General features: G+C 41.2%; 1 protein-coding gene across 3 annotated transcripts in view; it reads left to right on the top strand.

Moving 5' to 3' along the window:
- CPPED1 (calcineurin like phosphoesterase domain containing 1) overlaps window positions 1-22,745 on the top strand; it is a 150,887-nt gene extending 128,142 nt beyond the window's left edge. The window contains exon 5 of one of the 3 annotated variants that reach the window (XR_010323638.1): window positions 11,425-11,535. Coding sequence is in view for 2 of the 3 variants with exons in the window: in XM_064295611.1 (XP_064151681.1) it covers window positions 11,425-11,654 (230 nt within the window). In the remaining variant the exon portion in view is untranslated. Of the gene's footprint in view, window positions 1-11,424 lie in introns of all 3 variants that reach the window. The other 2 variants (XM_064295611.1, XM_010597298.3) reach the window with 2 other exon arrangements.
- Window positions 22,746-24,036: the final 1,291 nt, after the last annotated feature.

Here is a 24,036-nt window from a genome sequence, read left to right as displayed (position 1 = left end):
GTTGGTCCCACCTTGAGACAAAGGGACTAACTCCCCCTGCCCATAGACAATAATATATTTTTAAAATGTCGAAAATTAAAAATAATACGTGTAAAGAGCCTCGTTCCTAGTATCTGGTCCCTAGTAGATCTTCAGTAAAAGAAAGGTATTACTATTATTATCATTATTCCCCTTTTTGGGGGCAACAGCTTTATTGAGATATATAATTCACTTACCATAAAATTCACCTTTTTAAATTGTACAATTCAGTAGGTTTGAGTATATTCACAAAGTTATACAACCAGCACCGCAATCAATTTTAGAATATTTCGTCACCCCAGAAAGAAACCCCGTACCCATTAGCAGACATTCCCCATTCCCCCTTCTTGTAGTAGCAGCCTGCACCTCTCAAACTGGTTTAGGAAACCTCTGTCTCTCCTCTCCTGCCCGGTGGCCATCCCAGACCACTGCCCAGTGGCTGGGATCCCTGTCTCAAAGCCTGAGTCTTGGCTGCCTGCCGAGGGATCTCTTTACCTGCAGGAGGGGAAGTTTATACCTGCTTTTCTGTACCTTCAACCCAAACTTTCTTTCTTCTCATTTTTTTTTTATGAGTCACATTCTTTGCCGACTGCTAAGGCAGAATAAATTGAGTGTGACTAATGATTTACGACACTATTTTCACTGTTAACAGCTGGCAACGTAAAGATTCATGGCGTTTTCGTCAACATACACTCAGATGGGATAAAAATAAAAACTGTCCAATTAGAATTTGTTTACATCTTCCAGGCCTACGTAAGTAACAGCAAGGCATTACAGAAGCCAGTGTTCAACATCAGAATTGCCCGTCATCATCCTGTTTCCTGCTTGATTGGAAGCAAGTTTCCGATATTAAAATATTAAATTATATGGAGATGGCATCAGAATCCTCTGATTGATTTGAAATGAATTTGAATCGAGACGACTTAAAAATAGCTTTTATAATGTCTTTATGATTTGATACCATGGAGAAATAAATATAAAGCCAACTCCACGGAAGTCATCCTCTGTGGACGCAGTGGCTGTCTTTGCCGCGAGCTCTTCTGCTGGTGGTAATTCAAGAAGATGCTTGTCATCTCCTTACAGGAGTTCATAATTCAAAAACAATCTGTATGTAATACTCAGTTAAGGAACCATAGAGGCATGTCGACCACAGATGACTGATGAACAGCCCGAGTGGAAATTCTGCACAATTCCTGAAAACACCTCTAAAATCAATCCCCCGTCAAGGGAACCATGATTTATTAATGCATTCCTTACCTGCACTGAGTTGTGAATCAATGCTTCCCTATCAAAAGCTAGTAGAAAGCTGAGATGGGTAAAAAGTCCTCCTACAAGTCCTTTCAGCCTGTCAGCATGAAAAGGTACAGGGTTATAACTCGGACTGGGTCCGGATGTTGCCAGGTTAACCGCGGTGTCTGTATCGCCCTCCGGCAGGGAACACCTGGCCCTGCCCCTGGAGAAAACTTCCTGGGGGGATGATGAACACCTACCGTGGATGTTTGTTACAGACATCGGTGCCCATCTCCAAACCTCTCTGCTACCCGTGAGATAGGTGGTGTTATTATTCATCTTGTTATTAACTGACATCAAGTCAACCCCCTACTCATGCTGACCGCATGCGCATCTGAACAAAACACTGCCTGGTCTTGCGCCGTCCCCGTAATCAGTGGCAGATTGGACCATTGTGATCCATAGGGTTTGCATTGGCTGATTTTTGGAAGTAGATGACCAGGCCTTTCCTCGTACTCTGTCTTAATCTAGAAGCTCAGCTAAAACCAGTTCAGCACCATAGCAACACACAGGGCCCCACTGACAGACAAGTAGTGGCTGTGTATGAGGCGCACTGGCCAAGAATTGAATGAGGAAGGAAAGAGAGGTCATAAAGGCTCGGTAACTTGCCCAACGACCCAAAGCAAACAAGAACCTGAGTTTGGAAAGCTGGTTACGAGCATGGGCTCTGTTATCAAGTCCCTGAGTTTCAGTCCTGGCTACCCTGTTTTCTAGTTGTATGATTTTGCATTAGGTTTGTAAGGTCTCTGGGCCACAGTTGGCAACTGGTGTTTTCAGATTTTGAACCTGCTTGCTTTGCTCGCTGGGGTCTCTTTCATCTTTACTTCTGATACTGTGGTGTGGTGGATTACTTCGTATGGCTTTTCTCACCATGGTCTTGTAGCTCCCACTCAGGTGATTGGGCCAAAAAAAAAAAAAACCCGTTGCGGTTGAGTCGATTCTGACTCATAGCGACCCTATAGGTCAGAGTAGAACTGCACCATAGAGCTTCCAAGGAGTGCCTGGTGGATTTAAACTGCCGACCTTTTGGTTAGCAGCTGTAGCGCTTAACCACTACGCCATCAGAGTTTCCGGTGATTGGGCAGGGCTGTGCAAATAAGATAATTGTGGCCCACCAAAGGGACTGATCAGTTTTGCCTTAAAAGAGAGAATTCCAGAGCAGAGAGGAGGGCCCACCACCACCAAGAAAGAAGAGACCCACAGGAGACAGCCCAGTGGGCTTCCGGCCCAAGAGCAAGAAAGCTGAGTGCCTCTGGGCAGAGACTGATGGCCAGGGAGAAGCCTACGCCCACCATACCCAAGAATTTGGGACTTGCCAGCCTCCACAACTGTGTGAGCCATTTCCTTTGTATGGTTCGTGAGTTGTGTGAGACCTTGCAGTGAATTAGGGCACCCAAACACTGGAAGCAGAGAACTGAGGGGAAAGGGAGCTGTTGATGTTAGAGATAATGGAGTGGTACAGCAGCTTGGAGAAGTTGGACATTTGGGACATCTTTAACCTTCGTCTCATAGGAACCAGCTTTGTGCTGATCCTTCTAAAAGAAATGATTCATTTAGGTACCCTTTAGGCACCTTTGCTAATCTAAGAAACCTCAAGTGATTCTGTGACTCAGGACATTAGGAATAAGCAGTGAGTCCTGGGGGCAGGAAGGAGAACACGGATATTACCGAGAAGCCCAGCTGTCTCCGGTCCGGTGAGGTCCGCTCTGAATATCCTGCCGATCACTTGAACAGTGACCCTTAATGCTCCTCTCTCTGCGAATGCCAATAAATATGGCATGAAATTTAAACATAAATGAGTTTTTACAGCTAATTATGGCTAATACGAGCTACTTTCAAAATTGCCAAACATTCCTTCCAAAATAGTACAGTTTGCAACTATGAATTAGGCATAAAGAGCTAAATTTCATAAACATAATTTAGCATACAAAAAAAGTAATAATGCTGCTAAGTGCTTTCTGTCCGGCCATTAGGAGCTCCCTGAGGCTGGTCTAATGGCACACACTCCCACTGGTGCCCCGGAATGCACAGGCATGAGGCTGGGAAAGCCCAGGAAGACCAGAGGGGAAGTAGCCATCTCCATCCACAGCCTCTGAGGCCTTTGTCGATCAGTCCTCCATTTGTGGCTCAGACCTATGGAGCACCCAGCCCTGCAGCTCAAGCTGCAGATTTTGAACCCCACAGGTGCATGCTTCGGCCCTAGTATCCCTCCAAGGAGGCAGAGAATTCCAGCTCCATCCCTTCGTTTGTCCCTACCCTAGTCTGTCACTGTTCAGATCACCTCGATCCCCTTTTTTCTTCCTGTTCACCCAGTCAATTCATGATCATTATAAACATTTATACTGTAGTAATTTAAAAAAGTAGAAAGTAGCCCCCCTCCCTTGTTAACACCACTCCTATCCCTCTTACCCATGAAATCACCAATTATTAGCAGTTTAGAATTAACCCTCTCACCCATTTGGTTGGGGCATACAAATTTATGTGCACACACCCTCAAATGTGCATTATCTTTATCCCACAAAAACAGGATCACGCAGGTTTTTTTTTTTTTGACAGCTTGCTGTTTTTACTTAAATAATGTATTTGGAGTCTTTCAATGCCAGTACATGTAAAACTACCTTTTTTTAAATGCATGTACTACAATTTACCCGGTCTCCTGTAAATGAACCTTACAAACAGCCTCAGTGAACACGGTACTGTATATTTATACCTACAGATATAACACACATACATTTTTATTTATCATGGGTACTTCGGAAGCATACATTTCTACCAAAATGGTTTTGCTGGGTCAGGGGGAATACACAGTAAAATGTGAGAAGATAAGGCTAAATTGCCTTCTGAAATAAATTGTGTCTGTTTGCGTTCCCATAACAGTAAATGAAAATATCTGCTTCTCCCCACCTTTGACTGTTTTAAGCAGGGGAACTGAGTCACCTTCATGTGCATTGGTAGCTCTGCACTACAGCCGGCAGATGACCACACCTGTCCACAGGTGGGCTGCCCATTTGCCAGACCACAGGGTTATGGTTGTGAGAACTCTATTTCAAGTCTCTTGGGGTCCTACCAACCAGGAGCAACTACTGTAAACATTTTGAACATATCTCCTTCATGTCTTTCTTTCTCTTCCCTTGCCTTCCTTTTTCCTTCTTTCTTTCCCTGCTAGTCTTTCTTTACCACCCTTCCCAATCCTCCTCTTCTTCCCTGCTCTCCAGAGTGGATCTGATGGATGTTCTTTAGATGAGTTTTTAATATTTTTATGTACATATTGGAGTCCTTCTGGCTCAGTGGTTAAGAGCTCGACTGCTAACCAAAAAAGGTCAGCAGTTCGTACCACCTGCTCCTTGAAAACTCTATGGGGCAGTTCTACTTTGTCCTATAGGGTCAGAATCCAGTTGTGGGCAACAGATTTTTTTTCTTTATGATATGTGCATATTGCTATATCCATATGTGTTGTTTTTTAGATTTACATAAATAAGATACTACGTTTAGAATCTTAAATTTTTTACTCTATGTTATACTTTTGAGATCTATTAATACATTTCCTTTTCACTGCTCTATAGTACTTTTTCATCCAGTCCTTTGGGTTATTTCACTTTTCAAAATATTGTAAATATTTCTGCAATAAGCATTCACTTAAGGGTTGGAAATGCCTCTACTTGTGGAATTGTTGTTAGCTGCTGTCACTTGGCCCCCAGCTCATAGTGACCCCATGCACAAAGGGATCAGACCATTGTGATCCATAAGCTTTTATTTCAGAAGTAGATTACTGGGTCAGAGAATATGGTGGTCGTTGAATTTACTGCATTGTGCCAAACCACTCTAAAAAGTGGTGGACCAATTTACTCTCCCGAAAAGCAGGGTTTAAATTGACATTTCTTCATTAGTGTTATCAAACCTTTATATTTTTACTCTCTTGATGGGCATGAAATGGAATCTTTATTTTAATTTACATTTCCATGATCACCACTGAGATTAAGCATCTTTCGATATGATTAATGGCTATTTTATGTTTTCCTTTATGTAAATTTCCTGTTCATATTCTTTGCCCATTTTCCCATTGGCCTTTTTTCTTTCTTACTTTCTAGGAGTTCTTTATATATTCTGGAGCTCTCTGATATATGTGTTGTAACTTTTTCAGTCTTTCACTAAAAGTGAAAACCTTATATCTAATGTCTTTCATTACAGAAAAGTTTCTAGTTTTTTTTTTCAATTTTTATTGTGCTTTAAGTGAAAGTTTAAAAAATCAAGTCAGTCTCTCAGACAAAAACCCATATGTACCCTGCTACACACTCCCAATTACCCTCCCCCTAATGAGACAGCCTGCTCCCTCCCTCCACTCTCTCTTTTCGTGTCTATTTCGCCAGCTTCTAACCCCCTCTAGCCTCTCATCTCCCCTCCATGCAGGAGATGCCAACATAGTCTTAAGTGTCCACCTGATCCAAGAAGCTCACTCCTTACCAGCATCCTTCTCCAACCCAATGTCCAGTCCAATTCCTGTCTGAAGAGTTGGCTTTGGGAATGGTTCCCGTCCTGGGACAACAGAAGGTCTGGGGGCCATGACCACCAGGGTCCTTCCAGTCTCAGTCAGACCATTAAATCTAGTCTTATGAGAATTTGGGGTCTGCATCCCACTGCTCTCCTGCTCCCTCAGGGATTCTCTGTTGTGTTCCCTGTTAAGACAGTCTTTGGTTGTAGCTGGGCACCATCTAGTTCTTCTGGTTTCAGGCTGATGTAGTCTCTGGTTTATGTGGCCCTTTCTGTCTATTGGGCTCGTAGTTACCTTGTGTCCTTGGTGTTCTTCATTCTCCTTTGATCCAGGGGGGTTGAGACCAATTGATGCATCTTAGATGGCGCTAGCTAGTGTTTAAGACCCCAGACACCACTCTCCAAAGTGGGATGCAGAATGTATTCTTAATAGATTTTATTATGCGAGTTGACTTAGATGTCCCCTTAAACCATGGTCCTCAAACCCCCGCCCCTGCTACGCTCGCCTTTGAAGTGTTGAGTTTATTCTGGGAACTTCTTTGCTTTTGGTTTAGTACAGTTGTGCTGACCTCACCTGTATTGTGTGTTGTCTTTTCCATCACCTAAAGTAGTTCTTATCTACTATCTAATTAGTGACTGTCCCCCTCCCACCCCCCTCCCTCCCCCCTCTTGTAGCCATCAAAGAATATTTTCTTCTCTGTTTAAACTATTTCTCAAGTTCTTATAATAGTGGTGTTATACAATATTTGTCCATTTGCAACTAATTTCACTCAGCATAATGCCTTCCAGATTCCTCCATGTTATGAAATATTTCACAGATTCATCACTGTTCTTTATTGATGCATAGTATTCCATTGTGTGAATATACCGTAATTATCCATTCACCCATTGATGGGCACCTTAGTTGCTTCCATCTTTTTGCTGTTGTAAACAGTGCTGCAGTGAACATGGGTGTGCATATATCTGTTCATGTAAAGGCTCTTATTTCTCTAGGATATATTCCAAGGAGTGGGATTGCTGGATTGTATAGTAGTTCTATTTCTAGCTTTTTAAGGAAGCGTCAAATTGATTTCCAAAGTGGTTGTACCATTTTACATTCTCACCAGCAGTGTATAAGTGTTCCAATCTCTCCATAGCCTCTCCAACATTTATTATTTTGTGTTTTTTGGATTAATGGCAGCCTTGTTGGTGTGAGATGAAATCTCATTGTAGTTTTGATTTGCGTTTCTCTAATGGCTAATGATTGTGAGCATTTCTTCATGTATCTGTTAGCTACCTGAATGTCTTCTTTAGTGAAGTGTCTGTTCAAATCTTTTGCCCATGTTTTAATTGGGTTATTTGTCTTTTTGTAGTGGAGTTTTTGCAGTATCGAGACGTTTCCAGTTTTAAGATTGTAAAAGTTATTGCTTTTCTATTTCTTTCTGGCTTCTTGGATCTTGTTTAAGGAATCCTTCTCTACCCAAAGTCAAAAAGATTTTCTGTATATATATTTTTTCTAACAGTTTAAAGTTGTTGTTTTTAATCACATTTAGGGCTTTGGTATTTGTGGAGACTTATTTTGCAGCTTAATATATATTCACAATTTGATCAATTTATCTTTATAATTCTATCAGTTTTTGCATTATAGATTTTGAGGCTAGGTTGTTAAAAATGCTTATAAACTCATGATTATTTTATCTTCTTGGTGTAGTTACTAAATTATTATTTAGTATCCCTCTTTATCCTAAATTATTTGCCCTTAAGTTCTCTCTGTCTTTTTTTATTGTCTGATTTTAATATTGTGGCATTACCCTTCTTTTAATTTTCCTAGATTATCTTTTTACAACCTCCTTTTTCTTCATTTGTTGTTGTTTTGTTTTCAGTGAGCACATGTGAAAGATTTATTATAATCTTGCTGCAGTGGAAAAGGCCTCTGATAAACCGACTCAGAGATTACTCTTAATAGGGATATGTTACAGGAAAAGAGCATGGGTTAGGTAATGAGTATTAGACTAGATACAGAAAGAAAAGAACGTTTGGGTAAAGGCCACCAGAGCTAGAAGAATCCTATGGAACAGTGAAAAGCACGTTTATTAGTACCTCCCGAAAGTATAATGCTGAATTAAAAAGTCAGCTGAGTGGGTGTGTGACTGATTTCCCAGAAACAAGGTGTTGGCAGGACTGTGTTCCTTGAGGAGGCTCTAGGGAAGAATCTGTTTCTTTGCCCTTTCCACCTTCTAAAAACTGCCGGTGTTCCTTGGCTCATGGCCCCCTTTTATGTTCAAAGCCAGCAAATGGCAGACTGAGTCCTCACGTGACATCACTCCAACCTTGCTTCTCTCTTGACATTTCCTTCTCTGATTCTCAATCTCCTGCCTCCCTCTTCCACATTTAAAGGACCCTTGTGATTACATTGGGCTTACTCAGATAATCCAGGGTAATCTCTTTATATTCAACTGATTGGCAGTTTAAATTCTATCTGCAATGTTAATACCCCCATGCCATGAAACATAACATATTCATGGGTTTCAGGCATTTGTACTAAGACATCTTTGGAGGGGAGAGACATTATTCTGCCTCCCACCCTCAGTTTCCCCCAATGGGAACCTCTTTTGTAAGTATAGTACATTATCACATTGATATGTCGGATTATTGCTGAAGTACCTGCTGTCTGTTTTAATCGTCACTCCTTTGTAAATAATATTTTCTCCATGATATTTTTTAAAGATTTTTTTCTTTGATATTCCACAATTTTACTGTGATATATGTGAGTATGAATTAATCTTTATTTATTTTAGGTAATACTTATTACCTGAGGACCTGTGTCCTTATTTCTGGAACATTCTCATCTATTATTTCTTCACATAATTCTGACAATCATTTCCTCCTTTCTCCTCTTCCAGTTCCTCTTAAGCATCTGTTGATACCACTTAATCTATTTTAGGTTCTTGCAATTGCTTGTTCATATTACATGTGTCAGGGTCTCTGTGTTGTCTTCTTCATTTCCTCAATTCTATCTTTTAATTCACTAATTTTCTCTTTGATTAGTGCTCAGTATAGAGTTTATGCTGTTTATTTAGGGTTGTTTTATTTTAAATTTTAATTGTTTTGTCACTTTTTTATCTTCCATTTCCAGTTTCTCATCCCCAACTATTCCCATTTGATTTATGCTTGTTTTGTTTGTCAACATCTTGTTCTTTATGGGTATATTAGCCTTTTATTAATCTCATTTGATACCCTAAGTATGTTTGTTTTAAATCTTTGCCAGACAGTTATATGTAATTAATTTCATCTTGAGTGAATTCATGCTTCTGATTGAAGAGTTTGTAGACTGTCCTAATTAGCATGAGATTCCCTCATGGGCTTTGGAATTCTTAATCACAGATCCAGTTTGAATAAGTGGTATTTTTTTGTTTGTTTGTTTTATTTTTCCCCTCATTGTTTCTCCTTACTAACTGCTTCCTGTCTAGTGGTTTTGCTTGCTTCTACCCTAGCCCCTGTGTTGGCACCAGGTCTTATAATGGTGGTTTAGGGCCATTGCCCCACAGTGATATTGGGAAAACATGTTTCAATTCCTAGACTTCAGCCTGTGTCTGTCCTTCCGCCCTGGACCCACACGTCTATCCCAGTGGTGTGCTCTAGCCGGCTTATAACGACTCGTGAGGACTATCGTGAGATCTGGGGGAATTTTTTGAGCTGGTGGTTAAACAGCCGTCGGTAAAAAATAAATTTATATAAATTTACCATTAAATAAATTATATTAAAAGGGAACCTACTGACCTACTGCCATTGAGTAGATTCCAACTCATAGCAACCCTATAGCACAGGGTAGAACTGCCCCACAAGGTTTCCGAGGATTGCCTGGTGGATTCGAACTACCAACTTTTTGGTTAGCAACTATAGCTCTTAACTACTACACCACCAGGGTTTCCATTAAAAGGCAAAGGTAATACTCAAAACTTATCACTTTCTATTTATTTTACTATTTTACTATATATCACTATTACCTGTGCTCTTAAAAAGGAGCCCTGGTGACACAATGGTTAAGCACTCAGCTGCTAACCAAAAGGTTGGTGGTTCAAACCCACCAGCAGCTCCGTAGGAGAAAAGACCTGGCGATCTGCTCCCGTGAAGATTACAGCCTAGGAAACCCTACGGGACAGTTCTGCTCTGTCACATAGGGTCGCTGTGAGTCAGAATCAACTAGACAGTGCCTGCCAACAACAGTGCTTATTGAACATTCAACAGCACACCACTGCCCTAGACCCAGGCAGCAGCAGTTTCTTTGACCTCCTTCCAGAAACAGAGGCGCCTCTCCCCAGCCCCTACTTCAAGCAGGGAGGCGGGCTTTACTTCCCACCCGGAGAATACTTGCAGTGTAGGTTACAAGAGCTTAGCTCCCAAGCAACATTTTAATCCCGCTCATTACGTCGACTTTCTCTTTTGTTTCTGGGCTGTGGAGATATTTATTTTGTTTTAAGCCTAACTCCGTCTTCTGGTTCTCTTTTTTATATTGTGTCTATCGTGGCTATAAGTTTGGCACGGAGGAGTTGCGTCAGATGGTGAACATACTGTACTATCTTGATTGGAACTCCATAAGCCTTATTTTTAATAACTTCTAACTTCTATCAAATGTATGTTGATATAGGGCCTCAAAATACTTCCGTCAGCCTCATTTTTCTCTCCTAAAGTTGTTCACTTCATCTTCCTTCTCTCTTCTTGTCCCCCAGTACTTTCTTGTGCTATGTGACAGATGTGTTATTGTGTATGTGAACGACCCTTGAAAAGATCCTGGATATCGCATAAGCTGCCTTGCTATTTATCGTGCACAGAATAAAACTAAAAAAAAAAAAAGGTCAGTTAATGGAAAGTCAGTTTCTACTCATAGTGACCCCATGTGTTACAGAGTAGAACTGACCTCTGTAGGGTTTTCAGTGTGATCTTTCAGAAGTAGATTGCCAGGCCTTTTCTTCCCAGGCTCCCCCGGGTGGATTCAAATTACCAGCCTTTCAGTTAGTAGCTGAGCGCTTATCTGTGCCACCTAGGGACTCCATATACAGAATAACCTTATGCATTTAATAAAACAATACATTGTTCACAGAATAAAACATTGGAGCCTCCCTGACAGGGATCACAATAGAGGGTCCTAGACAGAGCTGGAGAAAAATGCAGAACAAAATTCAAACTCACAAAAAAACAAAAGACCAGACTTACTGGTCTGACAGACTGGAGAAACCCCGAGAGCATGGCCCCTAAGACACCCTTTTAGCTCAGTAACGAAGTCACTCCTGAGGTTCATCCTTAAGCCAAGGATTAGACAGACCCATAAAATAAAATGAGACTAAGTGGACACCCCAGCCCCCAGGGGCAAGGACGAGAAGGCAGGAGGGAACAGGAAAGCTGGTAATAAGGAACCTAAGGTCGAGAAGGGAGAGTGTTGACATGTTGTGGGCTTGGCAACCGAGGTCACAAAACAATGTGTGTACTAATTGTTTAATGAGAAGCTAGTTCTGTAAACCTTCATCTAAAGTACAATAAAAATAAATAAATTTTTTAAGTGCATTAAAAAAAAAACCAAAACATTGGAGCCCCCTAGTTACCCAGATGGAAATCCTTGTCCTCCACAATGTCTTTTTCCCTTCCCTGCAGGTATCAAAGCTGTGTTCTCAGGCCACTACCACAGGAACGCAGGAGGAACCTACCAGGACCTAGACATGGTGGTGTCATCTGCCATCGGGTGCCAACTGGGCAAAGACACCCATGGGCTGCGAGTGGTGGTGGTCACCGCCGAAAAAATTGTTCATCGGTACTACAGTTTAGATGAGCTGAGTGAGAAAGGAATAGAAGATGACCTGATGGATTTGATGAAGAAGAAATGATTGCCCTTTATAAGTATTCACTTTCCATTGCCACTTCCACTCTTTTTTTCATTTTGCGAGAAACAGCAGCTGCACACAGCTCCTTACTGAAAAATGAAAGTAGACCAGGGAGATTTGTGGATTTATGTCCTTTTGCATAAATCAGAGAGCTGGGCCGTATCCTAAATTATATTCAAAATAGAAGTGCCCTCGGAATGGGAGCCTAGGAAAAAAAAAAAATGATATTGTAATGTCTCTGCTTGAATACATTCTCCTAATATTGTGTTTCTCAACTCTGCCTTTGAATGAGATTGCTTTCTGATAGCATATGGCTCGTGTCTTAAGTACCTCAGCCCTAACTTGATATGCAGCAGAGTATTTGATAATTCCTGGAACAAACTACATCAGATTGTCTTAAATTGTGGTCTCAACTCCCAAAATGCTAAGAAAAACAAAGGTGATCTCCCTTCTTTCCTCACAAAACAAATCATTTTCTGCCATTACCAGTGGTATTTGAACAAGGAGCCAAGTAGCCTCTGTTTGCTGTTCGATTCTGAAACGTCCGTTACTGCTGAGGATAGGAATAGAAGACAGCTGACGCAGTCGCAGCTTCAGTTTGCCTTCCTAGTGACTAGAAAAGCCACCTTAGCACATAAATCAGCAAAATAAAACAAATCTCATCCGACAGATGCGCCCGAAGCCCTAAAATGCTCTCCACCCCACAGCAGGCGCTCGGCGGCAGCGTGTTCTGAGTCTGTCCACATTCACGTTCTGCTGCTGTGGCAACTTGGCAGGTTGGGGTTCTCATGGGACCAGAATAAACCAGTTGCCATGGAGTTGGTTCTGACTCCATAGGTGTCAGAATAGAACTGTCTTCAGTGGCTGATTTTTTGGAAGTAGATCACTAGGCCTTTCTTTCCAGGCACTGCACCTCTGGGTGGACTCCAACCTCCCACCTTTCAGTTGGCAGGTGGGTGCATTAACCACCCAGGGACTCCAAAATCAGAATGCCCCTCCCTTTAGGAGACTATTTACTGTGCCTACTTTGACAGAAAAAGTAGAACTAGATGCCGAATTCCCAAAAGAAAGCTGGAATTCCAGTGGAGCAAATTCAGTGCTTGTGCTCTGTTATCTAAGTTGGTGCCCGCTTGATTAAAGATACCAGTGCGTAGCCGTTGACAAGAGAGTCGGCTTGAAGATCGGCATTGTTTTTATATAATTCGCCCTGCCGCATCGTATCAGCAGCCCCGACGCACTGTGTCATTTCAGCCACGAAGTCCTTTCAGCGGATGTCCCGGTAGACCAGTAATTTAAGTACTCCGTGAATCCTGCCAGGAATTAGTGTTACTCAGCAACGTTCAGTAATCCTAAAAACAACTTAAAAAACTGACTGGTTACAAATGAACTGCAAAAGTCGTTAAATGAGTCTTTTCTTGTTAAAGTTTTGAGTCACCCTAGCAAAAGCATGGGAAATTAAATAGAAAGATAATTGGATATGTAAATTCGTAAGGAATAAAAGGTGAGAAGTTAATTACACTACAGATTGGTGACACACCATAGCTCATTGTTGTGTGGCACGAGAAGATTAAAAATTTTCAAAATTAGAATGCTGTTTCAGTGTTTTGCTGTGATCTTCTGTGTTCAGTTTTCTCTAAACAGGTGTGGATATAAGAGGTCAAGAAGAGGAATTCAGTAAGTGAAGTAACTGAAAAACCATGTGTTTGAGGCTAGGAATGTGGTAGCACTTTCAGAATTAGATCTACAAGAAGACTTGTCAAAGACCAGCATCACACAGAAGTACCATGTGATCCAGTAATTCCACTCCTAGGTAGATACCTGAAAGAACTGAAAGCAGAAACACAAACAGATTACTTGTACACCAGTGTTCATGGCAGCACTATTCACAATAGCCAAAAGGTGGAAACAGACTAAATGTCCATCAAAGGATGACTGGATAAATAAAATGTGATACATACATACAATGGAGTATTACTGAGCCATAAAAAGGAATGAAGGCCTGATGCGTGCTACCACATGGGTGGAAAACATTATGCTGAATGAAATAAGTCACAAAAGGACAAATATTACGTGATCCCACTTATACGAAATATATAGAAATAGGCAAATGTATAGACACTGAAGTGTATTAGTAGTTACTAGGGGTGGGATGGAAGGGGCCAAGGGGGAGTTATTGCCTAGAGGGCACTGAGCTTTTGTTAAGGGTGATGGAAAAATTTGGAAACAGGTAATGATGATGGTGGCACAACATGATGACCATAATGTCACTGAATTGTACATGTGAAGAATGTTGAAATGGCCGATGTTTTGTTACATATTTACAATAATAATAATAAAAAAAAGAACCAGGGTCCTAAATGTAAAGTGATGTGACTCCTCAATGGGGAGGCCTTGGGGGAGTGGAGAAGGTTCTTTCATAATGTCCAGAGGAAAAGAAACATGGTATGTACATGCAATGGACTACTCAGCCAGTAGGAGAAATGCACTCCTGATACATGCTGCAGTACGGGTGGAGCATGGAGACATTACGCTGAGTGAAATAAGCCAACCACAAAAGGACAAATATTGTATGACCTTACTTACATAAAAAGACAAGACAAGGCAAATGTGTAGAGACCGAAGTTTATTAGTGGTTACCAAGGGCGAGGGGGAGGGGAAAAGCAGGGGTTATTGCTTATGGAGTAATGAGTTTTGGTTTACGGTGATGGAAAAATCACATTGCTTAAGGGTAGGGTTGCACAGCCGGTTATTTTAAGTGCTGTCAATAAGTTGTACACCTGAAGCGAGTTGAACTGGCAAAAGTTGAGCGATAGACATATGTCTTAGTTATCTTGTGCTGTTTTAACAGAAATACCACAAGCAGATGGCTTTAACAGAGAAATTTATTCTCTCACAGCCTAGGAAGCTAGAGGTCCAAATTCAGGGTGCCAGCTCCAGGGGAAGGCTTTCTCTCTCTGTTGGCTCTGGGGGAAGATCCTTGTCATCATTCTTCCCCCGTCGAGAAGCTTCTCAGTGCAGGGACCCCAGGTCCAAAGGACGCACTATTCTCCTGACTCTTTCGTCTTGGTGGTGTGAAGTCCCCTTATCTCTCTGCTCTTCTCTTTTTTGTATCTCAAAAGAGATTGACTTAAAATAAAACCTAATCTTGTAGACTGTTCCCTGCTCATTAACATAACTGCCTCTAATCTTGCTCATTAACATCATAGAGGTAGGATTTACAATGTATAGGAAAATCACATCAGATAACAAAAAGGTCAACGATCATATAATGCTGGGAATCATGGCCTAGCCAAGTTGACATACCTTTTTGGAGCACACAATTCAATCCATAACATGATAATGACAATAAAAAAAAGAAGTAGCTGCTGAGGCTGCTTACGTACAACCAAATACCTCATGGGATTTGTTTCCTTGGCTTGGAAATTTAGGGTCATGGTTTCATGGCACATCCCAGTTAATTGGCCTAATAAAATGTTTAGTGTTTGTGTTCTGCCTCCTAGTTGGTTGCCTAGTTCCTGGGGTCTTAAAAGCTTGCAAAAGCAGCCAGCCATCCAAGGCACAATAATTGGTCTCTTTTCGCCTGTAACAACAGAGGAAGAAGAAGAATCAGGAATAGGAGGAGAAATGGCAATGTGTGATTAATTGCTTCCATGAACACCTGCCTCCTTTGCCATGAGACCAGAACTGGATGGTGCTCAGCTACCATTACTGAACATTTTGATCAAAGATTCCATAGCAGAATCCTGACCAAAAGGGGGAAAATGCAGAACAGAAGTTCAAATTTTCTTGGACTCCAGACTGTCTGGAACCATGAAGGCTAGATGAACCCCTGAAACTATTGCCCTGAGAAAATATTTAAACCTTAAACCAAAAATATATTCTAAAGTCTTATTAAAACCAAAAAATAGCTTAGCCTAACTAGAATAAGAATGTCTGCCTTGGGCATTACGCTCTTTTAAGAATTACCTATATGGGATCAAAGTGACAAGAGCAACTCGAAAGATTCGATACGAACCTTAGGGGGCAGTGAGTTAATGGGGGAGGAAGAGCTCAGAAAAGGGGGGTGAGAATGGTTGCACAGCTCGAAGAACATAATGTCAGTGAACTGCACATGTAGAAACTTGAATTGGCGTATGTTTTACTGTGTATACTCTCAACAACAAAATTAATTTTAAAAATTTGAGAAATATACAGAGGAGCCCTCTTGCCCTATTCCATGTGTAAAATCCTCTGGGTTGGAGCACTTGGGTGTTGGCAGGGGTGGGCACAGAGATCGTTAAAACTAGCAGAAATGAAACTTACTAAGGCTCTTTTCCCCAAAACCTAACAATAAATACTGGGTTCAAAACAGCGAGAATAGGCTAAGGAAAGTGAATCATAGGAAGTTCTCATCATTTTTCTCAAATAACCAAAGAGCAGTATTCCCCATTGGCGAGAGTTTCATAAAGAAGTTAGGAAATGTTTTTGTAGATGAGCGTGTATCATTCTGATAATAATACCAACGGATCCCCTTATAATTCCTTTTTCTTTACAAAAAAATGATATTCAAAAATAAGTGCCATATACTCTAGGAAAAAAAAAAGGATCATAACTGCTATGGTTTTGAGTGTTTATTTTGTGCTAAGTACACTGGTGGTGCAATGGTGAAGCACTCAGCTGCTAACCGAAAGCTTGGCGATCTCAACCCACACAGCGGCTCTGTGGGAGAAAAGACCTGACAATCTGCTTTTGTAAAGGTTGACCGGTTGCTGTCAAGTCGGTTCCGACTCATAGCGACCTCATAGGACACAGTGCCCCATAGTATTTCCAAGAATGTAATCCTTACAAAAGCAGACTGCCACATCTTCCCCCCCGGGGAGCGGCTGATGGGCTCAAACCACTGACCTTTTGGTTAGCAGCTGAGCGCTTAACCACTGTGCCACCAGGGCTCCTTCCTGAAGGTTACAGGCAAGAAAGCCGTATGGGGCGATTCTACTCTGTCACACGGGGTTGCTATTAGAGTCCACTCGACAGCACCCAACAACTACAACTGTTTTGGAAATAAAGTCAGGGGCCAGGGTCACACAGCTCTTCAGTGGTGGAGGAATGGTTGGGATGTAGACAGTCCTTTCTTTCCTGGAAGATGTTTTTCAGAGGCGAGAGGTTTATACCAGCTCAGCCTGTGGTGACACTGTGATGTTTATCACCTTTCCTGTGTGAGAACCCCGTGTTAGCCTGAGGCCCTGGGATTTCACCCTGTGCTTTGCAAAGCCTAGACGAGGCCCCAGAAGCCCCTTCTGTGGTTGCCCCAGGCTTAGAGTAGCTAAGCCTGTCCAAGAAGCAGGTCGTTCCAGGCAGAGAATTTTCACTGGAGGAGGTTGAAAAACTGAACTGAGCCATTATGGTCACAGGACACAGCCCTGTCCACAACAGTAAATGCTTAATTAGATGATGCTCCCCTCATGTACAGTTATCTGTCCCCACCCCAAGGTCTATGGAACCTTCAGCTTTCTCAGGGCAAAAAGTGGCATCTAATACTTCTCCTTCTAAGTGATCATCTTAATTGGGGGGAAAAAAACAAAAAACATTGAGCTGCTAAAGGGGGAAGGTTTTTAAAGTAATCCAATTTTTAAAATTGGATTGTAGTCGCTGGACGGTGCAAGCAGTTAACATGCTTAGCTGCTAACTGAAAATTGAATATTTGAGTCCACCCAGAGGTGCCTCAGAAGAAAGGCCTGGCTGTCTTCTGAAAAATCAGTCATTGAAAACCTTATGGAGCACAGTTCTGCCCTGACACACATGGGGTTGCCCTGAGTCGGCGTCGACTTGATGACAACTGTTTGTTTGGTTGGTTGGTTGGTTGGTTTTTCTTTAATTGGATTGCCAAGGCTTAAAAGATTGCATTTGTGGGCAGGGGTTGGGGAGAGGATCATCTGACTGCCCTTTGCATTTTGTAATAAATAAGTTTATCCCAAGTTTTTGGTCCTGTAAACTTTATGGAGATAGCCAACAGACAGAAGGTGTCGTCATATGCTGTGATTTTCAGCATCCTGAGATTGTCAGTTGCTCATAGAGCTATGAGGCAAACACTAGATTTAAGCCCAAATAACAGGAGCATTTACCGTATGTAGCTGCAAAAGAGACAGAGCTACATAAAATTGTAGAAGCTGTATGAACATAACACAGTTTTATATTATAGCCTATATTCGAATGCAAAATCTTTGGGGAAAAGGTAGCCAAAACAGCATTTACACTGGCTTGAATTCTTAATACTTATCCCCCACATAGTACCTCAGACAGCTTTGTGCAGTCATGAAATTAAGTAGCAATATTGTATTGAGCTGAGGAAAGAAAGAAGATTTAGGAATAAATTGTCAAGGCAGGTTCTATTAAAGGCCTTCTGTAGTAGACACCACGGATTTCTTATTCAGATAACCTTAGCAGTTTTGGTTGCACATGCAAGGTAGTACTCGACAGGTAATATTGATTTTTTATAACCCTATAAAATATTGTCTTATGACATAGGAGAGCTCTTAGGTATTTTTTAATATATATGTTCTGAAAGTGGGGGATTTTTTTCCTGGAATAATAATGACACTTAGCATTTTTCTAGAAAAGATTTTAAACTTCTCTTTTTCCTCCAATGAATTTTTATTTCCATTATTATTTTTTCTTTAAGGGTAGGGTTGCATAGCTGATTATTTTAATTGACATCAATGAGTTGTACACCTGTAAAAAGTGGAATTGGCAGAAGTTCTGTGATAGCACAGTACAGGAGAGGTCAGCACAACTGGACTAAACCAAAAGCAAAGAAGTTCCCTGAATACAACCGAATGCTTTGAAGCCCAGCATAGCAGGGACAGGGGTCTGGGGACCATGGTTTCAGGGGATATCTAGGTCAATTGCCATAATAAAATCTATTAAGAAAACATTCTACATCTCACTTTGGAGAGTGGCATCTGGGGTCCTAAACGCTAGCAAGCAACCATCTAAGATGCATCAGTTGGTCTCTACCCACCTAGAGCAAAGGAGAATGAAGAGCACCAAAGATACAAGGTAATTATGAGCCCAAGAGACAGAAAGGGCCACGTAAATCAGAGACTACATCAGCCTGAGACCAGAAGAACTAGATGATGCCCGGCTACAACCAATGACTGCCCTGACAGGGAACACAACAGAGAACCCCTGAGGGAGCAGGTGTGTGGTGGGATGCAGATCTTAAATTCTCATAAAAAGACCAAACTGAATGGTCTGACTGAAACTAGAAGTGCCCCAGAGGTCTTGGTCCCCAGACCTTCTGTTAGCCCAAAACTGGGACCATTCCCAAAACCAACTCTTCAGACAGGGATTGGACTGGACTATAAGATAGAAAATGATACTGGTGAGGAGTGAGCTTCTTGGCTCAAGTGGACAGATGAGACTATGTGGGCAGGTCCTGTCTGGAGGGGAGATGAGAAGGCAGAGAGAGACAAAAGCTGGCTGAATGGACGTGGGGTATACAGGGTGGAGAGAAGGAGTATGCTGTCTCATTAGGTGGGCAGCAACTAGGAGTACATAGCAAGGTGTATGTAAGTTTTTGTATGAGTGACTGACTTGATTTGTAAACTTTCACTTAAAGCACAATTGAAAAAAAAAAAAGTTCTGTGATAGATATATTTACAACAATGACCAAAAAAAAAAAAAATCAGAGTAGTTGCTGAGGCTGCTTATGTACAACCAAACACCTCATGGGATTTGGTTCCTTGGTTTGAAGGTTTAGGGTCATGGTTTCATGGTACATCCCGGTTAGTCTAATTAGATATGTAGTGCTTACATTCTACCTCCTAGTTTGTTGCATAGTGCTTGGGGTCACAAAAGCTTGCAAGCACCGATCCAAGTCGCAACAATTGGTCTCTATTTGCCTGGAGCAACAGAGGGAGAAAGGGAGTCAGGAATAGGAGGAGGATATGGGATTGTGTGGCTGATGTCTCTGTGAATAACTATGTCCTTTGCCATGAGGCCAGATGAACTGGATGGTGCCCGGCACCATTACTGAATATTTCAATCAAAGATTCCATAGAAGAATCCTGATCAAAAGGGGGAAAATGCAGAACAGAAGTTCAAATCCCATGAACTCTAGACTTTCTGGAGCCGTGGAGGCTGGATGAACCCCTGAAACTATTGCCCTGAGATAATCTTTAAAATTTAACCAAAAATATTACCTGAAGTCTTCTTAAAACCAAGCAATAATTTAGCTTAACTAATAAAAAAGATCTGCCTTGAGCATTATGCTCTTTTAAGAACTATGTATATGGGATCGAAGTGACAACAGCAACTCAAAAGATTAGGCAGGAACCTTAGGGACCAGTGAGTTTATGTTAATAAGGGAGAAACAACTCAGAAAAGGAGGGTAAGAAAGGTTGTACAACTCAAAGAATATAATCAATGTCACTAAATCGTACAAGTAGAAACCATTGAACTAGTATATGTTTTGCTGTGTATATTCTCAACAACAATAACAAAATAAATAAAATATAAAAAAAAAGAAGGAGGAGCAATCTCCCTGTTGTCAGAATTGGCCTGATGGCAACGGGTTTTGGGATTGAATGAATTCAATTTAAAATTCTTGGTCATTAAATCAGTGGTATCCTTAGGGGGGGTCTGTGGAGTGCAGACCACACTGGGTGACACTGTCATGGGAGGTGACACCAAAATGACTGTCTATAAAATGTGTAGTATTTCAGCAGAAATTTATTATTTTATATAAAAATACTCCTGTAGTTACAACAACAGAAACATTTTTCTTAAGCCCAGCTTACGTGTATCAATATACTATACTTATAAGGCTAAAGGAAACCCTGGTGGCGTAGTGGTTAAGTGGTCGGCAGTTCAAATCCGCTAGGTGCTTTTTGGAAACTCTTTGGGGCAGTTCTACTCTGTCCTCTAGGGTCACTATGAGTCAGAATCTACTTGACGGCAGTGGATTTTTTTTTTTTTTTAATAAGGCTAAAACTCTGTGCTAATTCACTTTTGAACCTTCTAATGCCCTGCAATCAGAGCTGTCATTATTACCCAATCACAGTGACACTTTGAATCACATGGTTTCCTCTGCACATACTACAAGCACTTGCTGTTGTTTCATTGCTGTGGGTGTTTTTATAGTCACTGATTTCGTCATATTTTCCAGTGTTGTAGCTACAGTATTGTGGTGAGTGTGTAGCATGGGGCGGGGGGGTGATACATGAGTTACTGCGCTGGGTCACACCAACCCTAGTGACACCACTGAATTAAATATAAAACTGAATTATCCTTAAAACCACAGTTGGTGAGCTATTACTATCTTCTAATGGCATTTACAGAAAGTTTCAATAAATGTTTGTTGAATTGAATGCATAGCCCTTCTTTACCATATTCTCGTCACTCGGCAGCAAAACAAAATTGTCTATCAACATAAAATGTGCCTGATAAATAAGGTTTTCTTTCCTTTATTTGTCAAACATCTGAATACCAACTAAATGTCAGGCACTGTGGTAGGTGCTGGGGATACAATGATGAATAAGTGTCAACTGCGAGTTCACAGACTAATGGGAGAAAAAGACAAATAAATAAAAAACCAGTTGCCATCAAGTTGACTGTGACTCATGGTGACCTCATGTGTGTCAGAGTAGAACTGTGCTCCGCAGGGTTTTCATTTTTTTTTTAATTGTACTTTAGATGAAGGTTTACAGAACAAACTAGCTTCTCATTAAACAATTAGTACACATATTGTTTTGTGACATGGTTACCAACACCACGATATGTCAACATTCTCCATTCTCAACCTTGGGTTCCCTGTTACCAGCTTTCCTGTCCACTCCTGCCTTCCTGTCCTTGCCCCAGGGCTGGTGTGCCCCTTTACCCTCGTTTTGTTTCATAAGCCTGTCTAATCTTTGGATGAAGGGTAAACCTCAGGAGTGACTTCATTACTGAGCTAAAAAGGTGTCCAGGGGCCTTACTCTCTGAGTCTGTCCAGTCTCTGGCAGGCCGGTAAGTCTGGTCTTTTTTTGTGAGTTAGAATTTTGTTCTACATTTTCTCCAGCTCTGTCCAGGATCCATTATTTTTTTTTAATATCAGTGACTGTATACACTGATGTCTATTTCCATATCTATACAATGGTGTTTCCATTTATGTACATGTTGTTGTAACAAGAGCCCTCATGATGCAGTGGTTAAAGCACTCAGCTGCTAACTGCAAAGTCTGTGGTTTAAACGCACCAGCCACTCCAAATGAGAAAGAGGTAGCAGTCTGCTTCCGTAAAGATTTACAGCCTTGTGGAGCAGTTCCACTCTGTTCTATAGGGTCATGGTGAGTAGGAATCAAGATGATGGCAGTGGGTTTGGGGTTTGGTTGTTATTGTTAGTTGCTGTCAAGTCAGCTCCAAATCATGGTAACCTCATGTACAATAGAGCTAAGTATTGCCCAGTCCTGTGCCATCTTCACCATCCTTGCTATGCTGGAATCCGTTGTTGCAATCACTGTGTATTTGGAGTGCTTTCCAACCACGGGGACTCATCTTCTAGCACTATTTATCAGACAGTATTCTGTTGTGATCCATAAGGTTTTCACTGGCTAGTTTTCAGAATTAGATTGGCAGTCCTATCTTCCTAGTCTGTCTGAGTCTGGAAGTGCCACTGAAACCTGTCCACCACGGGTTACTCTGCTGGTATTTGAAATACTGATGACATACCTTCCAACATCACGGCAACGTGCAAGCCACCACAGAATGACAGACAGACAGATGGGTGGTGGATGTATACACATACAAACACACATGCGTAAATACATACAGATTGGATTTTTCTTTTAGGTTTTATCTATGGGAATAAAGTTGATTGATTGTGAATAATCAAAAGTTTCCTTATTCTGTTCTGATACTTGTTTAAAAAGTTATTTTCTTCACCAGAAGGGCTTCGCAACACACTTAAAGTGCACGTTTTTTACTGTGACTTTCCAAGCCCCACACACTCTGCCCATACCTACCTTTCCTTGCCCTTGCAGACCACTCTAGACATACTGGCCTTCAAGCTTGCTGTTTCTTCTGATGGGAGTTGGCTTCTTGTCATCATTTTGATCTCAGCTCAAATATCACTCCTGAGACTGTCCCTTTCTCTCCACACTGTTGTTATGCTCCCCATCCCTAGTACTCACATTCTCATCCTTTTGTTTATTTTCAAAGCACATCACTAAGAAATTTGCTTACTTAATGATCATTGACGTACGTGTCTGCCCCACCAGAACGCAAGCTCAGGAAGAGTAGAGATTTTGTTTATCTTGTTTGCCTAGAACTGTGCTTAGGGCCATATAGTAGCTGTTCATTAAATACTTGGCAGGTGGATGTGGAACAAATACAGTAAGTAAAGACATATCGTTGTTGTTAGGTGCCATCAAGTCGGTTCCAACTCATAGCGAACCTATGCACAACAGAACGAAACACTGCCCGGTCTTGAGCCATCCTTAAAATCATTGTTATGCTTGAGCTCATTGTTGCAGCCACTGTGTCAGTCCACCTCGTTGAGGGTCTTCCTCTTTTCCGCTGACCATGTACTCTGCCAAGCATGATGTCCTTCTCCAGGGACTCATCCCTCCTGACAACAGTAAAGACATATAGCCATGGCAATTGCACAGTAAGGGTGGCATTCCTTTAATACACTAATTATCAATATTATTACTCAGTGTAGAGTCTACCAAGGAAGGAATAAAGGAAAAGAGGCCATGTTCTTAAGTCTTGTGGTTCTTTTGGGAATGTCCTTAAAGTTAGATATTCTCAATGTGTCAGTAAATAACCAACAGCATCACAGTGAAGAAATTAGGGGTAATAGCATTAGTCTTCTTGATTCTTGGAAAATTGAAGCCTGGCTCACTGAGCACGTTCTGTGCCAGTAACCAAAGCAGGTGATCCCAGAGGATGTACTGATTCTAGACTAAAGTTATGTGTGGAAATGTAAAAAAGATGGCTGGAAATACAAATTTAGAACACAAATAAGAAATATAAAGTCAGCCTCAGTAAGTTTACAAAGATTGAAGTTGTACAAAATATCTTCTCTGACCATAATGGTATGAAACTAGAAATCAATAACAGGGAGAATAACAAAAATAAATACATGGCAACTAAATAACACATTACTAAAAAAACCATTGGGCCAAAGAAGAAATCAAAAGTGAAATTAAAAAATACTTAGAATCAAACAAAAATGAAAACACAACATACCAAAATCTTTGGGTTGCAGCAAAAGCAGTGCTCAGAGGGAAATTTGTAGCAATAAGTGCATACATTAAAAAAAAAGTCCAAAATCAATAACTTAATCCAACAACTTGAACAAATAGAAAAAGAAAAGCAGAAGACCAAAGCTACCTGAAGGAAATAATAAAGATCAGAGCAGAAATAAA

Source organism: Loxodonta africana, chromosome 12 (genome assembly GCF_030014295.1).
Source record: "Loxodonta africana isolate mLoxAfr1 chromosome 12, mLoxAfr1.hap2, whole genome shotgun sequence".
NCBI classification, from domain to species: domain Eukaryota; kingdom Metazoa; phylum Chordata; class Mammalia; order Proboscidea; family Elephantidae; genus Loxodonta; species Loxodonta africana.
The sequence above is the reverse complement of the archived record's forward strand: the minus strand, read 5'-3'. Positions and strand labels throughout refer to the sequence as shown.